Raw genomic sequence first — 24,319 nt, forward strand, 5'->3', positions numbered from 1 at the left:
GAGCCTCTTTTGGATATATGCCTAGGGGTGGTATGGCGGGATCTTGAGGAAGAGCTATTCATAAAGGTCTGAGAAAGCGCCAGATTGATTTCCAGAGTGGTTGTACAAGTTTACATTGTACACCAGTAGTGGAGGAGGGTTCCCCTTTCCCCACAACCTCTCCAGCATGTGCTGTCTCTTGAGTTTTTGATCTTAGCCATTCTGATGGGTGTAAGGTGAAATCTCAGGGTCGTTTTGATTTGCATTTTCCTGATGACTAATGACGTTCAGCATTTCCTTAAGTGTTTCTCTGCCATTCGATATTCCTCTATGGAGAATTCTTTGTTTAGTTCTGTTTCCCAGTTTTTTAATTGGATTACTTACTTTTTTGCTTTTCAATTTCTTTAGTTCTTTATATATATACTGGATATTAGTCCTCTGTCAGATACAGGGTTGGTGAAGATCCTTTCCCAATCTGCAGGTAGTCGTTTGTTCTGACAACAGTGTCCTTTGCTTTACAGAAGCCTTTCAGTTTCATGAGGTCCCATTTGGCTAAAATGCTCAATCGCCATCTAGAAAGGTAAAGAACATGGACATCAGAGGAAGGAGAAAACAGGGAACAAGTTAGGAGCCTGCCACAGATGGCCTGTGAAAGGCTATGCCCTGCAAACTATCAAAGCAGATGCTGAGACTTATGGCCAACCTTTGAGGAGATTGCAGGGAATCTTATGAAAGAAGTGGGAGTTAGTAAGACCTGGAGAGGACAGGAGCGCCACAAGGAGAGCAACAGATACAAAAAATCTGGGCACATGGGTCTTCCCTGAGACTGATAGTCCAACCAAGTAGCATGCATGGAGATTACCCAGAACCCCTGAACAGGTGTAGTCCATGACAGTTCAGTCTCCCAGTAGGTTCCATAGTAATGAGAACAGGGACTGTCTCTGACATGAACTAATTGGCCTGGTCATTGATCACCTCCCCCTGAGGGGGAAGCAGCCTTACCAGGCCACAGAGGAAGATAATGAAGGCACTCCTGAAGATACCTAACACATTAGGATCAGAAGGAAGGAAAAGAAGACCTTCCCTACCAGTGGACTTGGGGAGGGGCATGCATCAGAAGGAGGAGGAAGGGAGAGATTGGAAGGGAAGGAAGGAGGGAACTACAAGAGGGATACAAAGTAAATAAAATGTAATTAATAAAACAAATTTAAAAAATAAGTAAAAGTCAATTCAGTAATTTCCAAAAATACTAAGATAGCAGATACTTCTATAATTCCTGATATTTTTTGTTCATTCTCATAAATTCTCATACTGAAAATAAAATGATAAAAATAAAACACGTAAAAAATGAGAACTATGTTAATGAACATTATTGAAGGCAAGACTTACAGAAAGGGCATATATTTGTAGTAGGGATGAGTATCAGAAGGCAATAGAAGAGGGACATTCAGAACGACTACTAGTATCGAGAGATGAGGTATATAAAACTATAAAAGTAAAATACAATTAATTTCTTATTCCAGAGACAAAACTAGCTAGAATGGCTAAAAAAACAGAAGAGAGTTTAAAGGTCACAGTGAAATCTCTTTCATGAACTAAGAGCTAGATTTTAATGGACCCTACCTAATTTACAACATCTCACTATAAGTTATTTTTGCTACGATTATCTTACTTTAGTTAAAAATATAATTAATTCTTGTTCATTTTCTATATCATGATAAAAATTCCCTGAAACTGTTCTATTTGCCACTGGATTTTCGGTATCAAGAACATGAGAAAAGGCATGCTCCAAGAAAGTATAGTGATAAATGAATCTCAGTCCAGTGACAAAACTGTTCACTAGATGATATTGTTATTTTTTGCTATATTCTCTATGTAATATGTATCATTTTTTTCAACATTATGTTTTTAGCCTTAATCCTTTCCTTATGTGTTGAGTATCCACCTATTTCTTTCTTAGCTCTCTTTTCTTTTTTATTAATTTATTTTTATTAATTACAATTTATGCAATTTGCATCCCAGATGTAGACCCCTCCTTTGTCCCCTCCTAAGCCCACCCTTCCTTGCTCTTCTCCTCCCAGTCCACTGATGGAGAGCCCTTACCCCGTCCACTGATAGGGGCTAACCTCCTCTGCTTCCATCTGACCCTGGCATTTCAGGTCTCATCAGGACTGGCTGCATTGTCTTCCTCTGTGGCCTAGCAAGGCTACTCAGGAACCTAGCACTGAGTTCATGTCAGAGACAGTCCCTGTTTCCCTTACTAAGGAACCCACTTGGAGATTGAGCTGCCATGGACTACATCTGCAAAGGAGTTCTAGTTATCTTCATGCATGGACCTTGGTTGGAGTATCAGTCCTTATAAACCTATTTTCTTTCTATTACAAATTTTATTGGGATCAAGACCAAAGTTACTCTTCATCTGTTTTGATATCAAGAATTCAAACAGTAACTCCATGTGGAAAACATTGAACCGTGAGTCTAGTTCACTGTTTACTTTAAGAAGGAAATACAAGGGCTAGAGAGATGGCTCAGAGGTTAAGAACATTGGCAGTTCTTCCAGAGGTCCGAGTTCAATTCCCAGCAACTACATGGTGGCTCACAACCATTTATATTGAGAGCTGGTGCCCTGTTCTGGTGTGTAGGCATACATGTAGGCAAAATGCTGTATAAATGGATAGATAGATGATAGCCACATCCTTTTTCCCCTTTCAGTCCCACCCTATCTACATCTTCCTTTCCTCCTTGCCTATTCCTCAGAAAAGGTGAGCTCTCTTTTACATCTACTCAAGCTCATCAAGTTGCATCAGGACTAAGCATGTCCTCTTCCCCTGTGGCCTGTCAAGGCAGTCCATCTAGGAGGAAGTAATAAAAAAGCTGGTAAGTGAATCTTAAAATCAGCACCAAATCTCATAAGGACATTACAGATGGACAGCTTAGGCTTCATTTCCTCTACTTTTTATCCTGCTTTTTCTTCTTGACTTCCTTAGTAGTGGCCTATTGGTTTATGACATGAATTCCAGTGCCACTGGAGCAACATGATTTCTTGCTCAAGAGACTGTCTTCTATCAAGAATATGTTAAGATATTTTTCCTTGTTCAGACAAGTTTCTTAAAAAGTTAGGTCTGTGTACATACACACACACATCACTGTATGGTTAATTATAATTCATCCCCCAAATTTATTTTATTTTTTTAATTTTTTATTAATTACACTTTATTCATTTTGTATCCCCCCATAAGCCCCTCCCACCTCCCCTCCCGATCCCACCCTCCCTCCCCTTCCTGCATGCATGCCACTCCCCAAGTCCACTGATAGGGGAGGTTCTCCTCTCCTTCCTTCTGATCTTAGTCTATCAGTTCTCATCAAAAGTGGCTGCATTGTCTTCTTCTGTGGCCTGGTAAGGCTGCTCCCTCTTCAGGGGGAGGTGATCTAAGAGCAGACCAATCAGATTATGTCAGAGGCAGTCCCTCTTCCCATTACTATGTAACCCACTTGGACACTGAACCGCCATGGACTACATCTGTGCAGGGGTTCCAGGTTATCTCCACGAATAGTCCTTGGTTGGAGTATGAGTCTCTGGGAAGTTCCCTGTGTTCAAATTATCTTGTTCTGTTGCTCTCCTTGTGGAGTTCCCATCCCCTCCAGCTCTTACTATTTCCCACTTCTTACATAAAATTTCATTCACTCTGCCCATCAATTGGCCATCAGACTCAGCATCTACTTTGAAAGTCTATACTGAAGAGGCTTTCAGAGGCCCTCTGTGGCAGGTTCTGAGGTTGTTTCCTATTTTCTTTTTCTTCTGATGTCCCTCCTCTTTGCCTTTCAGGATGGGGAATGAACATTTTAGTTAGGGTCCTCTCTTTTGCTTAGTTTGTTTAGATGTACAGATTTTAGTGGGTTTATTCTATGTTGTATGTTTATATGAGTGAGTATATACCATGCGAGTTTTTTTTTTTTTTTTTTGCTTCTGGGACAACTCACTCAGGATGATCCTTTCCAGGTCCCACCATTTACCTGCAAATTTCATGATTTCCTTATTTTTCATTGCTGAGTAATACTCCATTGTATAGATGTACCACAGTTTCTGCATCCATTCTTTAGTTGAGGGGCATCTGGGCTGTTTCTAGCTTCTGGCTATTACAAATAAAGCTGCTACAAACATGGTTGAGCAAATGTCCTTTTTGTGTACTTGAGCCTCTTTTGGGTATATGCTTAGGAGTGGTATGGCTGGATCTTGAGGAAGCGCTATTCCTAGTTGTCTGAGAAAGCGCCAGATTGATTTCCAGAGTAGTTGTACAAGTTTACATTCCCACCAGCAGTGGAGAAGGGTTCCCCTTTCTCCACAGCCTCTCCAGCATGTGTTGTCCCTTGAGTTTTTCATCTTTGCCATTCTGATGGGTGTGGAAGCGTGTTCTCCACTTTGACAGTTCTGAAAGGTGATGGGACCATTAAGAAGTGGTACTGACTAGTAAAAGAGTAACAGGGTCAAGCCTGCCCTTGTGAAAGTGTTTGTGTGGGACTCAATAGGTGCCATAGGTCTCACAAAAGTGGATGCAATCTTTTCTGTTTGTTTATTTGGTTTAGGTTGGTTTGTTTCTGAGTTGGAGTCTCTTCTATTGCTCAGACTACCTACCACTTATGTAGGTGGCAATGCCCTTGATTTGCTGATCCTTACTCATCCACATCCACATTGCTGGGGCTACACTGTCTCTTATTAAGCCCAATTTTATTCAGCCCTAGAGACTGGACCTTGTGCTACTTCATGCTATGCAAGAACTCTGCTTAATAAACTATATCTCTAGCTTTACGTAAGTACTTGAGAGAGCAGAAAGTTATGGAAGACCAAATCTATATTCTCCCTGATTTGTGTCATCTCTCGCCATGTACCTTCTCTTTTCATCTGTGATTCTTCCATATGATGCTGTTTAATATGAATCTTCCCTGAAAGCTCATGCCAGTACAATGCTCTTGGACTTCTAAAACTGTTACCTAAATAAAACTATTTTCTTAATGAAATACACAGGTTCATTGTTCATTTATTTTTTTGGTGTGTGTGTGTGTGTGTGTGTGTGTGTGTGTGTGTGTCTATCAGTATCTATACAAAAGATGATTCAGTCTAAAGCTTATTGTCTTAAACTTTAGGTTCCTGAACCAAAGTAAGGAACATAGGGTTATTTTGAATGGCTTAGAATATTAGAGTATTCAATGAACATAAGTGCATGTACAGATCTGGAAAAATAAAGTCCTTGGAAACTTCAAGCAAATTGTCATTATTTTAAGAAGTAGAAATACTACATAGTTTTAAAGATTTATGAGAATGAATGTTAAGTCACAAACTTTCACCCTACTGACATAATGTTGGACCTCAGCAATTTACAGCTAATGAGTATAAAAAAGGTCATATTATCTACAAATTAGTTGCATTCAAGGTAATGAGGGATATATATGTTAATCATGCATCAGTTTCTGAGTCACCTTGGGAGGCTCTCTCCAAATCAATGTTTAGTCTTACTTTGAACTTTGACTTAATCTTATCTCAATCTGTATTTGGAGGCTAGTAGCATCCTGTAGCCATTTTTAAACTGTTGGACTAACAGCATATTTGACTCTATATAGCTTATCTAATAAAATAAAAGAAGCTGATGCATTATGATACTGTTATGGAAAATGATATGTTCATGTGCTGCTATTCTAATTTTTGGGGGCATTCTCAATTTCTATAGTTCTAATCAAAAGGGAGCAGTTCAACATCCTCTTAGTTTACTTTTGAAAAAAAAGAAGAAGAAACCACAAATAATGGAAAGGATTTAAAAACATCTTTTCTTCCATCTAAAATTTTAAAAAGACAACTAAATCAGAGGTTCTTAATAATTTAATTACTGAAGCATAACTGGAGGATTTAGACATAGCACCTAAACTATTAAAAGATTCTTTAGCTGCAGTTAGTGCTGTTATAAATTCTTTTCTAAATTGGCAACCAGTCAAGCCATTCCCTGGTGACATCCACTTTTGAGCATTTAGTGGTCTTCTCAATCATCCCAGTCACAGCTGCAGGAATGTTTCATGGCAACTCTGCAATAATAGTCTATTACTATTGGATCCTGGTTTTTGAAGTAGTTTATCTTCCAGAAAGGATATGATTAGAACAGTAAATAAAGGTGAGTGATATTTATTCATGATGCCCAAGGATTTAGATATATGCAATAATCTTCAATCAGTTTCAATACAATTTCTCTTACCTATGTTGTACTCTAAACCAATCCAGCTGTGTTACAGTCTCAATGTTATAAACTTTTCCTTTTTAACCAGAAGCTTTTAACTTTCATATTCTTATATAACTTCCATTAAACTTAACATTAAAGAGTGAACATTGCAGTGTGTTTTTGTAATGCTAATTTATTTAGAATTTAGTTTCCCAATATGGTTGTAGTTCAGTAAAAGTAAGGGTATCATGATTACATATGTATTATACAGGCCATAGAAATAAAAAAAAAATAATATGTCAAAAAACTTAATTTTCATGTCCCTCTTAATAAGTGAGCAAAGACCCTTAACAATTTTTTTTTATTCATAGTATTGAATTAAAGTTCTTTCCTTAAATACAGATGGTCATTGCCACAATATAGAAGCTCTCTCATTCATGGAAAATATTTTAAAGTAAATAATTTTCTATATAGTTATAAATTTTTTTGATTTGTTTTATACTTTGAAACTTTTCCTTAATGAAGATTAGTGGAATTATTTAATAAGCATAGAAGAACAATTGTCTTGTTGCTAATCTAAGGAAATATTGGAACATGGTCTTAACGCAAATAATTCATAGATAAGAGCTTCTTGGGGTTTAATATATATAATGATTTACCAAAGGCTTAGTTACACCTATCTTACTAAGTAGTTAAGTAGTTGTAAAACACGGTGCTTCTGGTACTAGTTTCAAGTACTGAGAAAATACTGAACAACGCTGAATTTCTTAATATTTTTAATTTTTTTTATTTATGTCTATGGGTATTTTACCTCTTTCTGTATCTGTACACTGTGGTCCTGCAGTGCCTGCATAGACCAGAAAAAGGAATCAGATATCCTACAACTAGAGCTACAGTTGTGAGCTACCATGTGAGTGCTAGGAACTGAACTCCCCCCCTCCCCCCAGGGGAGGAGCAGTCTGTTAGGCCACAGAGGAGGACTTTGCAGCCAGCCCTGAAGGTACCTGATAAAACAGGGTCAAATGAAAGGGGAGGAGGTCCTCCCCTATCAGTGGACTTGGAAAGGGGCAGGGAGGAGACCAGGGAGGGAGTGTGGGGTTGGGGAGGGAATGAGGGAGCAGGATACAGCTGGGACACAGAGTTAACAAAATGTAACTAAAAAGAAAAATAAAATTAAAATAAATAAATAAATAAATAAATAAATAAATAAAAGAAAAGCAACAACTGTTTTCAACCATTGAGATATCTCTCTAGCCCTTGAATGCCTCATCTCTTAAATAAATTTTGAGACATATAAATATGTTTTGACATTTAGCAATATGCATATAGGCACTGATTGAAACTGTCAAGCATCTGTTGAATTATATGGAAAAATATAAGAAATCAAATGTTCAGAAGTGACAGATTTTTAACAATAAGGATTGGAATTTCACAATTTGTTCCAAAATCTAGAAATTTACAACTGTATCAGTAGAAAAAATATAATTGAACATACAAGTTTTGTTACATAAGACTAAATTAACATGGAAGATTAGAGAAGAGATTATTAGGACTAACTTTTGTCATGAATAAGGGCTTCATAGGCCTACACATTCAATCATATAGATTGGGAAAGATTGGGTTGGCAAGTTGACTGCATTGTTTAAGATGCCATCAGGCACTAGAATCTCAGTTCAGTCCCGTGAACCCCCATGGTTAGAAGAGAACCAGCTTCCTCAAGTTATTCTTTGATAGGTGGTATAGCAAGACATGGGCAAGCTGTCTGCTCCTAGTGTATCATTTTGCTTTCTGAATGCTGAGTGTGTTAAGAAAACAACTTGACATTTAAGCCTTTATTTTCCAATATTATTGAATAATGAATATGCTGTCTTTTTTTTTCCATTGAATTATTTTGGCTTCTTTGTCAAAAATCAAGTATCTGTAGGTGTGTGAGTTTATTTCTGAGTCTTCTATTTGATTCCATTGATCAAACATTCTGTTTCTATGCTAGTAGAATGCAGCTATTATTACTGTTGCTCTATAGTACAGCTTGAGATCAGGGATAAAATACCTCCAGAAGATCTGTTACTGTACAGAATTGTTTTAGAGATTCTGGATTTTTTGTTTGTTTGTTTTATTTTTCCACATGAAATTGAGAATTGTTCTTTCAAGTTCTGTAAGGACTTGTATTGGTATTTTGATGGGAATTGCATTGAATCTGTAGATTGATTTTGGTAGAATGACCATTTTCACTATGTTAATCCTACAGATCCATGAGCATGGGAAATCTTTCAATCTTCTGATATCATCTTCAATTTTTTTCTTCCAAGACTTGAAGTTTTTTTTTTGTTTTTGTTTTTTTGGTTTTTTTTTTTTTGATTTGTTTGTTTTGTTTTGTTTTTCATACAGGCCTTTCACTTGCTTAATTAGAGTCACACCAAGGTACTTTATGTTATTAGTAGCTATTGTAAAAGGGCGTTCTTTCCCTAATTTCTTTCTCAGCCCTTTGTCTTTTGAATACAGGAGGACTACTGATGTTTTGAGTTAATTTTGTATACAGCCACGTTGCTGAAGGTGTTTATCAGCTGAAGGAGTTCTCTGGTAGAATTTTTGGGATCACTCAGGTATACTATCCTGATATCTGCAAATAGTGATACTTTGATTTTTTTCTTTCCAATATTTACTCCCTTGATTTGCTTTAGTTGTTTTATTGCTCTAAGTAGGATTTCAAGTACTATGTTGAAGAGATATGGAGACAGTGTGCAGCCTTGTCTTGTCCCTGATTTCAGTGGAACTGATTTAAGTTTCTCTCTGCTTAGTTTGATGTTGGCTATAGGCTTGCTGTATATTTTAGCAAATACCTATGATTAGGAATGTGTCTTTTATACTTGATCTTTACAAAACTTTAAACACAAATAGGTGAAGCTCTTCCAAACAAAGTGCCATCATATTTACCAATGTTTATGGGTGATATTCATCAAGAGAGTTTAAATAATTTTCTTACATCTTTCTATTTTGACAATCATATCGTTTCTTACATGACTTGCTTTCATGCAATAAGTTCCACATTTTGTGACATATCATTTAATGAAAACTATTTATGATTTATAAGAATGTGTGTTAAAATAATAGATTAAAATAAATGGAAACAGTAGGAAATATTTTACTTTCAAGACTTAAAAAAGTATCACAGGATATCAATTCTAAGAATTACTTTTCTCTTAGTGAAAATGTATAGTGTTATGTTGTTGAATGTGTAATTAACATCTTTTAGGGTGTCTGGATAGTAAATATAACATCACTTCATTGAAAAATATTTCTTCAGGCAATATTTTCTTTAAATAAGTTTGAATAATTTATTTTTAAAATAACCAGAGCTCTGTTAAATTTTTAAGGATAGAATTTATCACAAAATATAAGATTTGATATTAAAACATAAAACATTCCATGGAAAGTACAGAGTTTGTATCTGTGATTAATGTTGTATTGATATCAGCCTAAAATAACCTTTTAGCACTACACAGTTTTCATAAAAGCACCACTAAGGAAAAACTATTAGGAGATATTAAGACAATAAAAAGTAAACCACAGACGAATGGAGCAGCAGAGGACAAAAAAACATAAACAAAACAACCAGAAAGCAGTTTACCAAAGGGAATAATTATCCTTACCTATCTATAAAAATAACTGTAAACATGTAAATTGAATTACACAACCATAAGAAAATACTATGTTAGACAGAAGAAAAAAAAGACTTCATGTTTCCTTTAAAATTCACTTCACATGTGGATTTTGCTTTGTGCACACATGCGTGTGAGAGTTTATGTGTGTGAGTGTGTGCAACTAAGTTAATAAATGTGAAGGAGAGGTTAGATCACATTATAATAGTAGTAGGTGAATTCAGTGCCCAAATCTCAACAATGAATAGAAAATCAGGAAAAGAAACATCTAAGTAGAAAATCAAAAAGGAAACACTACTTGAACTATACTTTTGACTAAATGTATCAGACTTCTACGTAACATTCCACCTAATAGCAGAATACAAATTTCTTTCAAATAACCTGGAAAAATTCTCTAGAAAACAGTATGCAACCTTTCAAAATTAAGAGCATTGAAACATATCTTTTACGTAAAACAGTGGCACGATGGAGAAGGTATTAGTCAAAATAGAGTTTAGTATGATTTCCTGATTTAAAAAAAAAATACATTAGCAATCATTAGTTTTGAACTGACAGGAATTTACCTGGGAAAAATAAGTTCAGAATTACAGAACTCTACAACAGCTCAGCTTCACATATCTTTCTCAATATTCAAAGGAGGTTATGTTCCCACTTCAGAAACCATAAACTGTAGGCTAACAGCTTTCCCAGACTTCCTTTACATCCTTAATTTTAGAACCATTCACTAAAAGAATTAAGACAATAAGATTCAAGTGAGAAGCAACAGGAAGTATTGCTTATAAAAATGTGCTTCCAGAACTGACAAACTGGTGCTACTGGAAGCATTGGCATTCAAGAGCATGATTTTTAGTCATTGAAAGAATGTGCTTTTTTCATGATTTCTTTTCCTACTTTGAAAAGGATTTGGTGATGATTTTATAGGTATACCTTAAAGAAATTATCATGATACTTTTGCTTATCTTAGCTTGCAACAAATACTTTTGAATAGTTAAATTTTACTAGTATGTCTATCATTCATTTTAGCTTTTATTTGTTTTATTGATAGTCACTGAGGACACGGTGTGATTTTCTACAAGTTAAATAAAAACATAAGTTGATTTTTATTTATCTAGTTCCACAACCTGAGCTGATGTGCATTTCCATTCTCACAATACATAATGTGTGAACTAACCCAGAACATTAAGAGACAAGCTTAGCCCAACACAATCACTTCGAACAAGTAAAAGAGTGAAGTTATATTTCCAGTGTCATGATGAAACAGAGTTCATCAATTTAGTTCATGAACTTGTCAAACTCTGATGTTTTCCCTGCAGGATGAGTTCTGATTGCACTTAAGAAAGAGCACCTAAAATGGTAAATTGAAAGACATGTGTAAGCAAGGATTATACAACTGCATTATAAAACCTTAAATATTAATATGTCACCAAATTTGGGTGTGCTTTTGAAATTTTTCACACCATTCGATTGAATTAGATAACAAGTTATAAGAAAAAGTAATTGATTGTTAACAGCATTATTATAGGATTGAAATATCAGAAATGATCAATTATGTAAACAAAAGATATAGTGCCTTAGAAAAGATTCCTATATGATTATTGGGAATCACTTTTGGCACATTAATACCAAAGGGAGTTAGAGAAGCTATATTGGCTAATCCAAGAGCTCTACCAAAAATTGTGTTACTGTCAAGGCTTCAGTAACTAAGAAGCTATCGCTAGGGTAAGCTTGACTCTTCTGAGTTTTCTCAAACACAGGCAAGTAAGCTGGCAATTGTACCTCTGCAGCAATCAGTTGCAGTCTTCCAGGAGCTGGAAGGATGACTCAACAATTAAGAGCCCTTGCTGCTCTTGTGTAGAATCCAAATTCAGTCCCAGCACACAATTTGGCCAGCTCATAGAGTCCTGTAACTCCAGCTCCAGCTTCAGCTCCAGCTCTAGCTCCAGGGATTTCATTCTGTCTTCTGATCTCCGTGTGCAACTACACTCACATGCATATACCTCCTACACACCTGAACATACATAGAGGTACACATAGGATAACCCTTTTATGTTACATTTTTATTTTGAAATTAAAGTATTAAACTGGAAATAATATCAGACAAGAAGGACTGAAAACTAAAGCATGCAAGGGATTTTGATGTACAGCCATTGACACTGGCTCCCAAATGTCTCAGAAAATTGTCAGCTCCTTCAATCACTTAAAATGCCTCTTGACACAACTTCTTGATTTCAATATTTAATCTGAAGAGGAAATTGAAAAAATGTATTATTTTAGCTTTTGGAAAAACATGGCAACCATTACAATCTGTTGGACTAAGTAAGAGATCAACACAAAGGAAATAGAAAACAAAAAGGGAAGTAGCATTTTGTAGAACCAGCTTATGTCAGCAACTTGCTACTACAATTTCAAGTTAAACTCACAATCATAAATATAAGATAACACTTTTATAAAAGGAATAGGAAAGAGAGAGAGAGAGAGAGAGAGAGAGAGAGAGAGAGATCATGTGGAATATCCAACAAAGTCCAGGAGAATAGTTCAGTGGAGCCTCATGGAAAGTGCTACAGAGAGCTATTAGCAAATTATGATTCCACAAAGGATTTCAGAGAGCTACAAAGTAGAAGAACAATTATTTCTTCCTTTCTTCAGTGTTACTTTTTCATTCACTGCTTTTGTATTGTGTTTAAATTTTGACATCTCCAATGTTTTTCATTCCTCCTTACTCTTCTATCTGTGGGAGGTGCTGGATATTCCTGAGAAACTGGAAAGAGAAGAAACATCTCTCTTATCTTCTTAATGAGAGGACCACTTAAAAAGCATGAAAAGTAATGCAACCAGTGGAGTTAGTACATAGTCACCTCATAGTATAAATGTGCACATCTTTATTTATCTATTTATTTTTTAATATGTCCCATGTTTACACCTAAGAGATCTTCCAATGGAAAGCTCTATCCAGCTATTTTTGGAATGCTTCCCTACTGAAACACATAGTCCAGTGTTTCATTCCTTCTTCCCTCCTGGTTAAAACGCTGCTTTCATCCTTGTCTATAAAGCAGATTAACTGTTGCTTCCTTTTGTCACTGACTTATGATCACCCCTCAATGTGCTTCATTTCACACTAGAAAATAAACCTTTGCATCCTTCAGTCAATAGAGGGCAGCATAAAGACTTCAAAACATGTTTTTCAGAGTCCTCCTTCCTGATTAGCATCCTTGGGTGTACAGATTTTAGCATGTTTATCCTATTTTATATGTCTAAGATGCTCAATCCCCATTCAGAAAGGCAAAGACATCAGAGGAGGGATAAAACAGGAAACAGGACAGGAGCCTACCACAGAGGGCCTCTGAAAGCCTCTACCCTGCAGGATATTGAGGCAGATGTTGAGACTCATAACCAAACTCTGGGAAGAGTACAGAAAATCTTATGAAAGAAGTAGGAGATAGTAAGACCTGGAGAGGACAAGAGCTCCACAAGGACAGTGACAGATCCTAAAAGTCTCGGCACAGGGGTATTTTCTGAAACTGGTTCTCCAGCCAAGGACCACTCATGGAGATGTCCTGGAACCCCTGCACAGAGCTAGCCTATGGCAGTTCAGTATCATATATGGCCTCCCATAGTAATGGGAACAGGGACTGTCTCTGACATGAACTGATTGATCACCTCCCCCAGAGGGGGTAGCAACCTTACCAGGCCACAAAAGAAGATAATTCAGCCACTCCTGATGAGACCTGATAGACTAGGATCAGAAGGAAGTGGAGGAAGAACTCCCTTTTCAATGGACTGGGAGAGGGACATGGGTGGGGAAGAGGGAGGGTGGGATTGGGAGGGGAGGAGGGAAGGAGGTACATGGGGGATACAAAGTGGATAAACTGTAATTAATAAAAATAAAAAACCCAAAGCAAAACATGTTTTCCTTCATTTTCCATGTTTCCAGTTCAAATCTCCCACTTGTCACTATATTTTGTTAAAATAAGTATTTTGTAATCAACTAAATATATATATATATATATATATATATGTATGTATGTATGTATATATATATATATATATTACTTAATGACTAAATGCCATTCTGCATCTGTCAAGAGCTTTTGGGTGGGTACAGAAGGACCCTGAGATCAACTCAGGAATGATCAGAGACTGAGGGTGAGACCCATACGCTTAGCTGAGGCTCCCAGTCTCACCAGCAGAGGTAGAAATGAGTTTTTCAGTGGGAGATACACTTAACTGTTTTTTTCTTTATTCATTTTATATCCCTATTATAGACAATGTCGTTCATACCTTCCTTATCTCACGTTCCTTCCTTCATGCCCCTCTCCCCATCCCCAAATCCACTGAGAGGTGGAGTTCTCCTTCACTGCCATCTGACCCTAGCTTATCACAGCTCATCAGGATTGCCTGGATCCTCTTCTTCTAAAACTCTGTGATGATACCAGAGTGTTACAACACCTTGATTAAGTCATTGTATTAATGGTAGCAGCACAGGTGCTGGTGCCTGGTCAGCTAGCAGCCAAAACAAGGGACTGACAAGGCAGCTGGAAGGTAGGTCCAGTGAAATGTAGGCTCATCAGGTGCTTTGCAGGTGGTAAGCACAGAGCTTGCAGTCATTGGACAGGCTCTAGCAGTGACTGAGGCAGCTATGGTGTGGCCTGGATGGAAGTCAAGCCCAAGGAGTTCTGCAGTGAATTTACAAGAAGTAGGAGAGGTCTTCCTTCCTCAGAATAAATTACTAATCTCAGACTGTCATGGTAAAAAAACTGATGGCAGCATATAGCACATTTATTTCATGTGAAACCAGAGTCTTATAAACCTTAAGCAGTGGGAGGGTTTTTTTTAATTTTTATTTTATTTTATTTTAATTACACTTTATTTACTTTGTATCCTCCCTCTAGTTCCCTCCCTCCTCCGCTCCCAATACTTCCCTTCCTCCCTCTTCTCCATGCATGTCCCTCCCCAAGTCCACTGGTAAGGAGGGTTTCTTTTTCTTCCTTCTGATCCTAGTCTGTTAGGTCTCATCAGGAGTGACTGCATTGTCTTCCTCTGTGGCCTGGTAAGGCTGTTCCCCCATCAGAGGGAGGTAATCAAAGAGCAGGCCAATCAGTTCATGTCAGAGGCAGTCCCTCTTCCCATTACTATGGAACCCACTTGGACACTGAACTGCCATGGGCTACATCTGTGCAGGGGTTCTAGGTTATCTCCATGCATGGTATTTGGTTGGAGTATGAGTCTCAGGAAAGACCCCTGTGTTCAAATTTTTTGGTTCTGTTGCTCTCCTTGTAGACCTCCTTTCCTCCCCAGATCTTACTATTTCCCACTTCTTTCATAAGATTCCCTGCATTCTGCCCAAAGTTTGGCCATAGGTCTCAACATCTGTTTCGATAGTCTGCAGGGCAGAGCCTTTTAGAGGCCCTCTGTGGGAGGCTCCTAACTTGTTTCCTGTTTTCTTCTTCTCATTTCTATCCTCTTTGCCTCTCACAATGGGAATTGATTGTGGGAGGGGTTTTAAGGGTAAATGTTTTTAATTTGCTGGGGCTAATGATGCTAGGGATGGGATCCTTCATTTACATGTAGTGGAACAGTCCTATTGTAAAAAGGGGAACATAGTACTTAATTATTTTATGGGTGGTGGAAGAACTCCAGGTACAGTTAAAGGCCATTGGTTGAAAGACAAAACACTAAGATATCTCATTAGAATAGGGTGGGTATTTCCAGAAATCCCCAGGTACTTGCTGTAATGGTTTCTTATCAGGAAAGGTTAGGGCTTGTAATCTCCCTCAGCTATGTGCTGTGCCTTAGAAGCTTAGGGGTTCTACAGATCAGGCAAGGAGAGAACCCAGTGGAGAAAGGCAGTCTGTCATCTTAAACCAAACTCAGAGGCTATCCAGAAATGTCAGACTTTGTCCTTAATATCAGGGTTTCACAACTAAATATTAGTACTTTGTTAATATTGTGAAAATAACTAAGATGATGATAATTATGAAAACAACAATAATATATTTCTATGTGTGCATTGGTTGTATTATCAAGTCTATACAATTTACGTGACATTTATTTAGTCATTATTTTTTCTTTCCTCACTGAGGAGAAGAGGTTAAATAACTTAAGAAAGGTCTCAGAGTTCCTAAGGCAGACAGCAGGATTCCTATCCATGTTTCTCACCTTAAGACTTAACATTTTGTCCATTAAAGTATTCCTCACTATCAACTTTAATTTAAGATTTTAATGACCTTGAAATAGTGTTTCATATCTGAAAGAAAAGTTTTACTAGCTATCACTTTTCAAATATAATATACCTTGTTTTTCTTCACTGTTATCTACTTTATTGCCAAAGCAGAAGATAAAATGTGAAGTGTTACCACCACAGGATTCAGAGAGTTTCATTCTACTACATAATTTTCTTATTCAAGGAAATTAGAAATCAGAAACATGAACTCATACAATCTATATTTTCTTTTTATTCCTTGAATAAATAATAAAAAAGCTTACCTGCAAATGTCCTGTGTTTATAAATTTCACAATCTATATTATTCTTACTGAAAAGTATTTAAATTATTTGCTAAGGTATGAAAATGAGATAAAACATATATAAAGATTAGCAAACATGTTTGAATATTCTAGGATGTGTTACATTATAAAGTATACACATTGTTAGATATTCTGTCAGAAATCTTGACTCAAATTGCTGGCTGTCAAGTAATATTTATTGTTGCTGAAATTAGCTCTTTTGCATGTGTTTCTTATATTTTCTATCTTCTTTTCTTCTTTTTTTCAAAATCACTAGCTTCTAGTCAGACTGTTGCTCTAGTGACACAACCTGTGGTTACCAAGGAAACTGCCATCTCCAAGTTAGAAATGCCATCTTCTTTGATATTGGAGTTACCTGCTCTGGCAGACTTCAACCAAGCGTGGACAGAACTTACAGATTGGCTTTCTCTGCTTGATCGAGTTATAAAATCACAGAGGGTAATGGTGGGTGATCTGGAAGACATCAATGAGATGATCATCAAACAGAAGGTATGGAATCCTTTAAATAATAAATAGAAAGTCTGCCATTCTTTTCTTTAAAGTGCATAGCCTCACTTGCCACTTCCTTCTTCTTTATAATTCACTACCAGTTTCAAGGCTACCATTTCTCTCTAAAAAAAAAAAATAAATAAAAAAATAAAAACAAAAAAAAACACCACTATTCATTTTGTTCTGTTTAACCTAAATATGATCAAGGACATGAATTAATAGAATTATCTGAAGTAACCACAATGTGAAATGTAGAGAGGAGTGAAAGTGAAACATATAAACCTTACAAGTAGAAGTGACTCAGTTAAATTCACTATATAACTGCTTTTAAAATTGTTTTTGATAGAAACTTCTTAACTTCATTGAGCTGACTACATTTAAACTGTTTGTTTAAAAGTACTATGCACCCACAACATATTACAAAGACAAAGATAATAATCTAGGACTTTTTTTATTAACTACTCTTCTGAGATGTCTGTGCCAGTTTTCTACCTCAAGTGATAAGAATAATTGAAAGTTAGAAACAGATAAGACAAGTAACCAAATATAACATTTTAAATATCCTAGATATCAATATCAGGTTTTATGCTGCATCATATTAAAATAAACACATTTTAATAATACAGCATCTCATTTTTTCACCCTCATTATGATCCATTTTTGTTGAAATTGTAGTTGTTGATCAACTAGAAACTCAAGAATGTATTGCTATAAATATGGTTTCCTAGATGCTACAACTGTACTACATGTTTGTTTTTTTATATTTCTCCATGGGTAAGAAATGCAATTTTGAAAGCTTTTGGAAATGATGGTCATTTCACCTGTTAAAAACATTGAAAAATATCTAAGGCAACAATAAATTATACTGAACATGTGTCTTAGGGTTTTATTGCTGTCAAGAGGTACCATGACCATGGCAACTCATATAAAGAAAAACATTTTAAGGGGGCTGACTTACAGTTTCAGAGGTTTAGCTCATTATCATCATGGCAAGAAGTATGGCATCATGCACGCAGACATGGTGCTGCAGGAGGAGCTGAGAGTTCACATCTTGATCTGCAGGTAGCAGCAGGAGTTTTGTGCCACACTGGGCAAAGCTTGAACATAAAAGACCTCAGAGCTTATGTTCCTGCTGACACAATTCCTGCAGCAAAGCCACACTTACTCTAAATGGCCATACCTTCTAATAGTGCCTCTTCCTATGGACCTAGCATTCACATACATGAATCTAAGAGGGCTGTTCCCATTCAAACTAACAAAATATGTTTCTATGCTACACAATTTTCATTATCTATTTTCTTTTGAAAGACAAGGAGGAAGCATGTCAAATCAAGGGGTACTTTAGCAATTCATAAAATGAACTTGATTATTTAAAAACAAGTAGCATTTAAACTACCTTGAAGCTGATGTGGTGGTTAGTAATCACAGGAAGATTTCGAGTTCAAGGCCAGCCCATATTGTAGAGAAGACCATATCAATATCAAAACAAAACAACTTTTTAAAAATACTCTGTACTCATAGGAATCAAATTAAGTGGGCATTGGTACTTAGTTACAAATGATATGACCATACTTAAGACATTCTTCTAATGCTTGTGAATGTACAGTACACAAAAATCTCTTTATTCACACTTATCATATTGTCATGAATATTTATATATTAAAGATTTAAATATTATACATATGACTTTTTCAGTAGCTTTTTATAACATATATTTGTAACCACACTTACTTTTCAGTAAAAGCCAGCTGAGGCTCATAGATACCTCATATATCTAGTAGATACCAGAAGAAATGTTCTGATTCTCATGTGAATCTCAAGCCTGTATTCCTTCTTATCTGTAGTAATAACTGTAACTGTAGTCAGAATTTAGTGATGTATATGTGTTTTTATACATAGTCTAGGTCAGCCACTTTGCTGAATATTTTGCATTTGCCCTGGGATATGCAGAAGTATTATATTATCAACACTTATATCATTCATTATATCAGCATTTCCAGGACTATAATTTATTATAGGAGGCAGGATGTTATAATCCTTAAAGTGCAGGTTTTGTATATTTGACTCCAGTCATACAGCTGTGAAATCTTAGATAAATTATTCCACTTCGATAAACTTCAGATTACTTACTTGTAAGATGTATACATATCTTTGAACCTTCAGCTTACTGAGAATTGTATAGGGCAGTATATGAAAATGTTTCCCTCCACTGGTTGTTTGTAACCTTGACTGATTGTTTATGGAGCCTGTACTAAAGATTGTCTCTGGAGTCTGGAGTAGTCTCTGCTGGGTTTACTATCTGTTCTAGGCTCGCTTTTTTTGGCCCAGGTATGTCAGGCAGTTGTAGCGCAGGCAGAAAATTATCTGTGCCTAGAGCTGCTCCAATGCCTCACTGGCTTCCTTGAGATCTTGGAGAATGACACTTGAATCCGATGCTTAGCTCAGCTCCTCCGTGTTCACTGTCTGTGCTGTGCTGGCTGATTTTGACCTGGGTGATCTAGACAGCTGGGGATCAGAATGGAGCCTCACCTCCCCCACAATACCAGAATGTGTCCCCTCCACTGGGCAGTGAGAGTGAGAACCACTAGCCTCTGCAACCAGCAAAGTGACCTAAGGACATTGAGAGTGGGAGCCCAGGTTTGGAGCCTCACCCGCAGTGAGAGTGAGCGCCGAAGCTGCCAGATCCTGGAAGGTATCAACAGAAGGTGGGCTTGGATTGGTGACCTAAGGCTACAGATTCAGAGCTGCATACATTTAAAAGGTTGGAATGGGAAAAAAAAAATAATACAGGAGTAGCATCTTAGTTACTCTTTTATTGCAGGAAAGAGACACCATGACTAAATCAACTCTTATAATAGAAAATAAATATGAGGGTAATTTAGAGTTTCAGAGAGTTAATCTATTATCATCATGATGGGAAGCAGACAGGCATGGGGCTGGAGGATAACTGAAAGTTTCATGTGCTGTTTCATAGGTAGCAGGCAGAGAAAGAGACTAGGTTCCAAAGCCCATTTCCAGTGAAACACTTCCCCCAACAAGGCCATGTCTACTCCAACAAGATCGGCTCCTAAAACATTCCAAATAGTCTACCAAGTGGGAACTAAGCATACAAATAAATGTATGAGCCTATGTTTGCTGATCCTATATTAACTAACATAGATATATTTTAGAATAATATCTAAAACCTATTTTTCACTTATAATATACCAGTCACTTATCTAAATATGTATTGTGTGGTATTTAATATTTAAAATAATACAAGAAAATGAATACAATTACACAGTTAAATACTGTACCCAAGATCAAAGATGAAAAAGACCATGGTGGGATTCAAACTCAAGGAGTCTGGTCCAGAGTTTTTATATATCCCTGGATTTATTTGGGTAGTAATCTTAGGACTTACTCCAGTAAAAATTTTAAACAAGAGAACACAATAAGGAATTACTTCTTTAAGAAGGCAAGCCAAAGCTGGCTAGATCATAAAAAAAAAATTATGTATCTAGCATACCTGGAAGTGAAAATGTCTTTTAAAACACATGATCTTATATATGTCAAAAGCATGAATTTACCCGAGTGCTGCTTTTCATAGCAGATAGACCCTGGTTTCACACAAGAACTACTGCCGATGCATGTGAGCTAAGGCCATATGATAACTGTAAAACACTTTCTGACTGAGGTAGATGATCTTAGTAAAATAAGAATGTGTTTCCTTGGACACAAGAGAATGCTCTGTTAATGTTTTGAACTTAGTTTTCTTATTTGCTGATAAACCAATTAAGGGAAATTCACTAGTCAATTTGCACTTCAACTGGGCACAAAATATTTTTTAATATCCAATAGTTGAAAATGGAGGAACACTGAAAATACTTAACACTTTTTATAATAAAAAAAATCTTTAATGCTCTGTACTTTCATAGCAATTACATATCGCTGTTAACCTTGAATTTAGATTAGGTAAAGTCATTAATTACACTTCTGATCTTTACCGTAAGAATTATGTTGCTATAGATACTTTATCTTAATAGGTAAATTTGTATCTTTTAGATAAAGAAGAAATTAATAAATTACAGCAAATTACAAAGTAGGTAATCACAGCCTCTCAGAAATGGTAACAAAGCTTTTTATGACTGTCAGAAGGTTTATTATCTTAACAAAATCCCGTATTTACTACATCAGAATTTCCATGCCATTCTTCACAGAACTAGAGAAAATAATTCTAAAATTCATATGGAAACACTGAAGAACACAGTTCACCAAAACAATTCTAAGTAAATATATATATGTGGAAATATAAATATATATATATTTAGCAGAAAGTATCATAGTATTTGACTTTAAATTATACAACTGAGACATAGTGACAAGGGCAGTGTAATACTGACACACAAAAAATAACTTTTACCTGCAAATTTCATGATTTCCTTGTTTTTAATTGCTGAGTAGTATTCAATTGTGTAAATGTACCACAATTTCTGTATCCATTCCTCCATTGAGGGACATCTGGATTATTCCCAGGTTCTGGCTATTATGAATAAAGCTTCTACTAACGTGGTTGTGTAAAAAAAAAAAAAAAAAAAGAAAAGAAAAAAAAGAAGGCAAGCCAAACAAACACTGAAGAAGAGGTTAGAATTAATCATTAAAAGGAAATGGAGACAGCAAAAATAGAAGAAACATTATTCTTTACTAGAAAATAGGTGAATGCCACTTGTTGCAAAAGTTATGATTGAATGTCACTGAAGATTATGTCATGAAAAAATAATAATAAGGCTGAACAGATAAAAGTAAGACTGAACAATGGTGGGTCCCTTGCCAAAGAGACTTTTTGATAACCTTGACATGTGATGACTATCATTAAAGTATTTTAAACAGGAAAATAATATCAGAAAATATAATTTGTTTAGTTGTCTATCAGGATTCTTTGTGTGCAACCAACAGAAATCATTATGTGGTTAAATAAAGCAATGTAAAAATAAGCATTAGCATCAAGGCAAGGCAACAAAGAAAAGAAAAAGAAAACAATATAAACATACCTGGACACATGGCTAGGAGGAACTACTTAAGGCTCTTTATGATACATTATTTTCTTCATTCTTTCTGACTTCAGAAGTTTTAGCTAAAGACAGTTCAACTGATTTACTTGGGCCACAGCAGTCACTTAACAGAGAAAAGCAGAGGTCCTTAAAAGTGCAAAATCCGTTAATTTTATATAAAGAAAATTGGGATCTATTGATAATAGATAAGGAGAAAGATGCTGATAAACCCATAAATAATCAATGTCCACTCACCTGAGAGAAAAACATATAGATCAGGTTAGAGGATGGAGCAACTATGGTTTATTAGGAGATTATTCTCATTATATAAGAAAACTGTGAAATATCTTGACCCCAAACAAAGATAACTGCATGCAATTAACCCAGCTAAAAAATTGCTGTGTCATTTAATTCAGTGAATTCATTTTTGATAAGTGTAGATTGAGTGGTAAAAAAAGTGAATGAAATGTGTTGAGGAGGTTCAGTTTAAACATATTGCAATTTGGAGGTAGGATGATTTGTAACTGCAAGGTACCAGAAGTTAGATAAGGTGATGTAACAAGATACAGTATGACTGAAGAGAAATAAATATTTAATATATAAGGTTCATATAATAACATAATCATTCAATGAAGTCATGTATTGGCCTCAGAAATTCTAAAAGGATATACTGTTTTTATGGGCTACTATTTTGAGTTTTGGTAAAAAATTCTGTAGACATCTATTAGGTCCATTTGATTTAGGACCTCTGTAAGTGCCATTATTTCCCTATTTAGCTTCTGCCTAGATGATCTGTCCCTTGGTGAGAGTGCAGGATTGAAGTCTCCCACTATTAAGGTGTTTTGGATCACTGTGTCATTTCAGCTTTAACAATGTTTCATTTACAAAAGCAGGTACATAGATGTTCAGGTTTTTTATTTCCTCCTAGTGGATATTTATTTCTTTTAATGAGAATGAGTGTTCTTCCTCATCTTTTTTTGATTAATTTTGGTTGAAAGACTATTTTATTAGATATTAGGATAGATACCCTAGCTTTTTTTCTGGGTCTGTATGCTTTAAAAACACTTTTACTCTGAGGTAGTATTTACCTTTGTTGCAAAGGTGTGTTTCTTGGATGCTGCAGAAGTTTGGATCCTGTTTTCGCAGCCATTCTGTTAGCCTGTGTCTTTTTATTGGAAAGTTGAGTCTCTTGATGTTGATAGATAATAGTGACCAATGAATGTTATCTCTTTTTATTGTGGAGTTGGTGCTGTTACTCTGCTTGATTTCTTTTAATTTTTTTCTTGTGAAGTTATCTATATCATGTGTTTTATTGGGTGTAGTTGGTTTTGTTGGATTGCAATTTTCCTTCTAGTATCTTCTGTAAGAATGGTTTGTTTTGTAGATATTGTTTTCTCCATGTACGTTGATGGAAAACATTGCTGGGTATAGTAGTCTGGGTTGGCACCTGTCGTCTTTTAGAGTCTGTACGACATCTGCCCAAGGCCCTTCTGACTTTCATAGATTCTGTTGAGAAATCTGGTATGATTCTGATAGGTCTACCTTTACTTGGCCTTTTTCCCTTACTGCTGTTAATATTTTTTTTCTTTGTTCTCTAGATTTAGTGGTTTGACTATTATGTGACATGCTGAGTTTCTTTTTTGGTCTTGTTTATTTGTTGTTCTGTAGAAATCTTGTATGTTTAAGTACATCTTTTTCTTAAAGTTGGGAAATTTTATTCTATGATTTTCTTGAAAATATTTTCTGGAAATTAGAGAAACAACACCTTTCACAATAGCCACTAATAACATAAATTACCTTGGTGTGACTCTAACCAAGGAAATGAAAGAAAAAAACTTCAAGTCTCTGAAAAAGAAATTGATGAAGATACCGGAAGATGGAAAGTTCTCCCATGCTCATGGGAGGATTAACAATGAAAATGGCACTCCTGCCAAAAGCAAGCTATACATTAAATGCAATTCCCATCAAAATACCAACACAATTCTTTACAATACTTGAATACAAAATTATCAACTTAATATGGAAACACAAAAAACACAGAATTGCCAAAACAATCCTGTAAAAAAAAAAAAAACAAAAAACAATCATATAGAGGTACCTCCATCCCTGATCTCAAGCTATAATATAGAACAATAATAAAAACTGCATGGAACTGGCATAGAAACCAGCTGGTGGATCAATGGAAGCGAACTGAAGACCCAAAAATCAACACACACGTATGGATATTTGATTTTTGATAAAGAAGAAATAACCATGCAATGTAAAAAAGACAGCATCTTCAACAAATGGTACTGGTCTACCTGGATGTCTACATGTACAAAAATGAAAATAGATCCATATTTATCACACTGCACAAAACTAAAATCCAAGTGTATCAAAGACCTCAACATAATACCAGATACACTAAATTGGTTAGAAGAAAAACTGGGGAAGATCC

General features: G+C 35.9%; 1 protein-coding gene across 3 annotated transcripts in view; it reads left to right on the plus strand.

Annotated features, from left to right (window-relative positions):
* Positions 1 to 24,319, plus strand: part of Dmd (dystrophin) — a 1,523,318-nt gene that overhangs the window by 659,315 nt on the left and 839,684 nt on the right. For 2 of the 3 annotated variants that reach the window (XM_055607917.1, XM_055607918.1), the window contains exon 1: positions 16,661 to 16,852. In XM_055607917.1, coding sequence (XP_055463892.1) covers positions 16,691 to 16,852 — 162 coding nt within the window. In that variant the 5' untranslated portion in view covers positions 16,661 to 16,690. Of the gene's footprint in view, positions 1 to 16,619; positions 16,853 to 24,319 lie in introns of those variants that run through there. The other variant, XM_055607916.1, reaches the window with a different exon arrangement.

This window comes from Psammomys obesus, unplaced genomic scaffold (assembly GCF_907164565.1).
Source record: "Psammomys obesus unplaced genomic scaffold, mPsaObe1.curated_primary_1811, whole genome shotgun sequence".
Classification (NCBI taxonomy): Eukaryota; Metazoa; Chordata; class Mammalia; order Rodentia; family Muridae; genus Psammomys; species Psammomys obesus.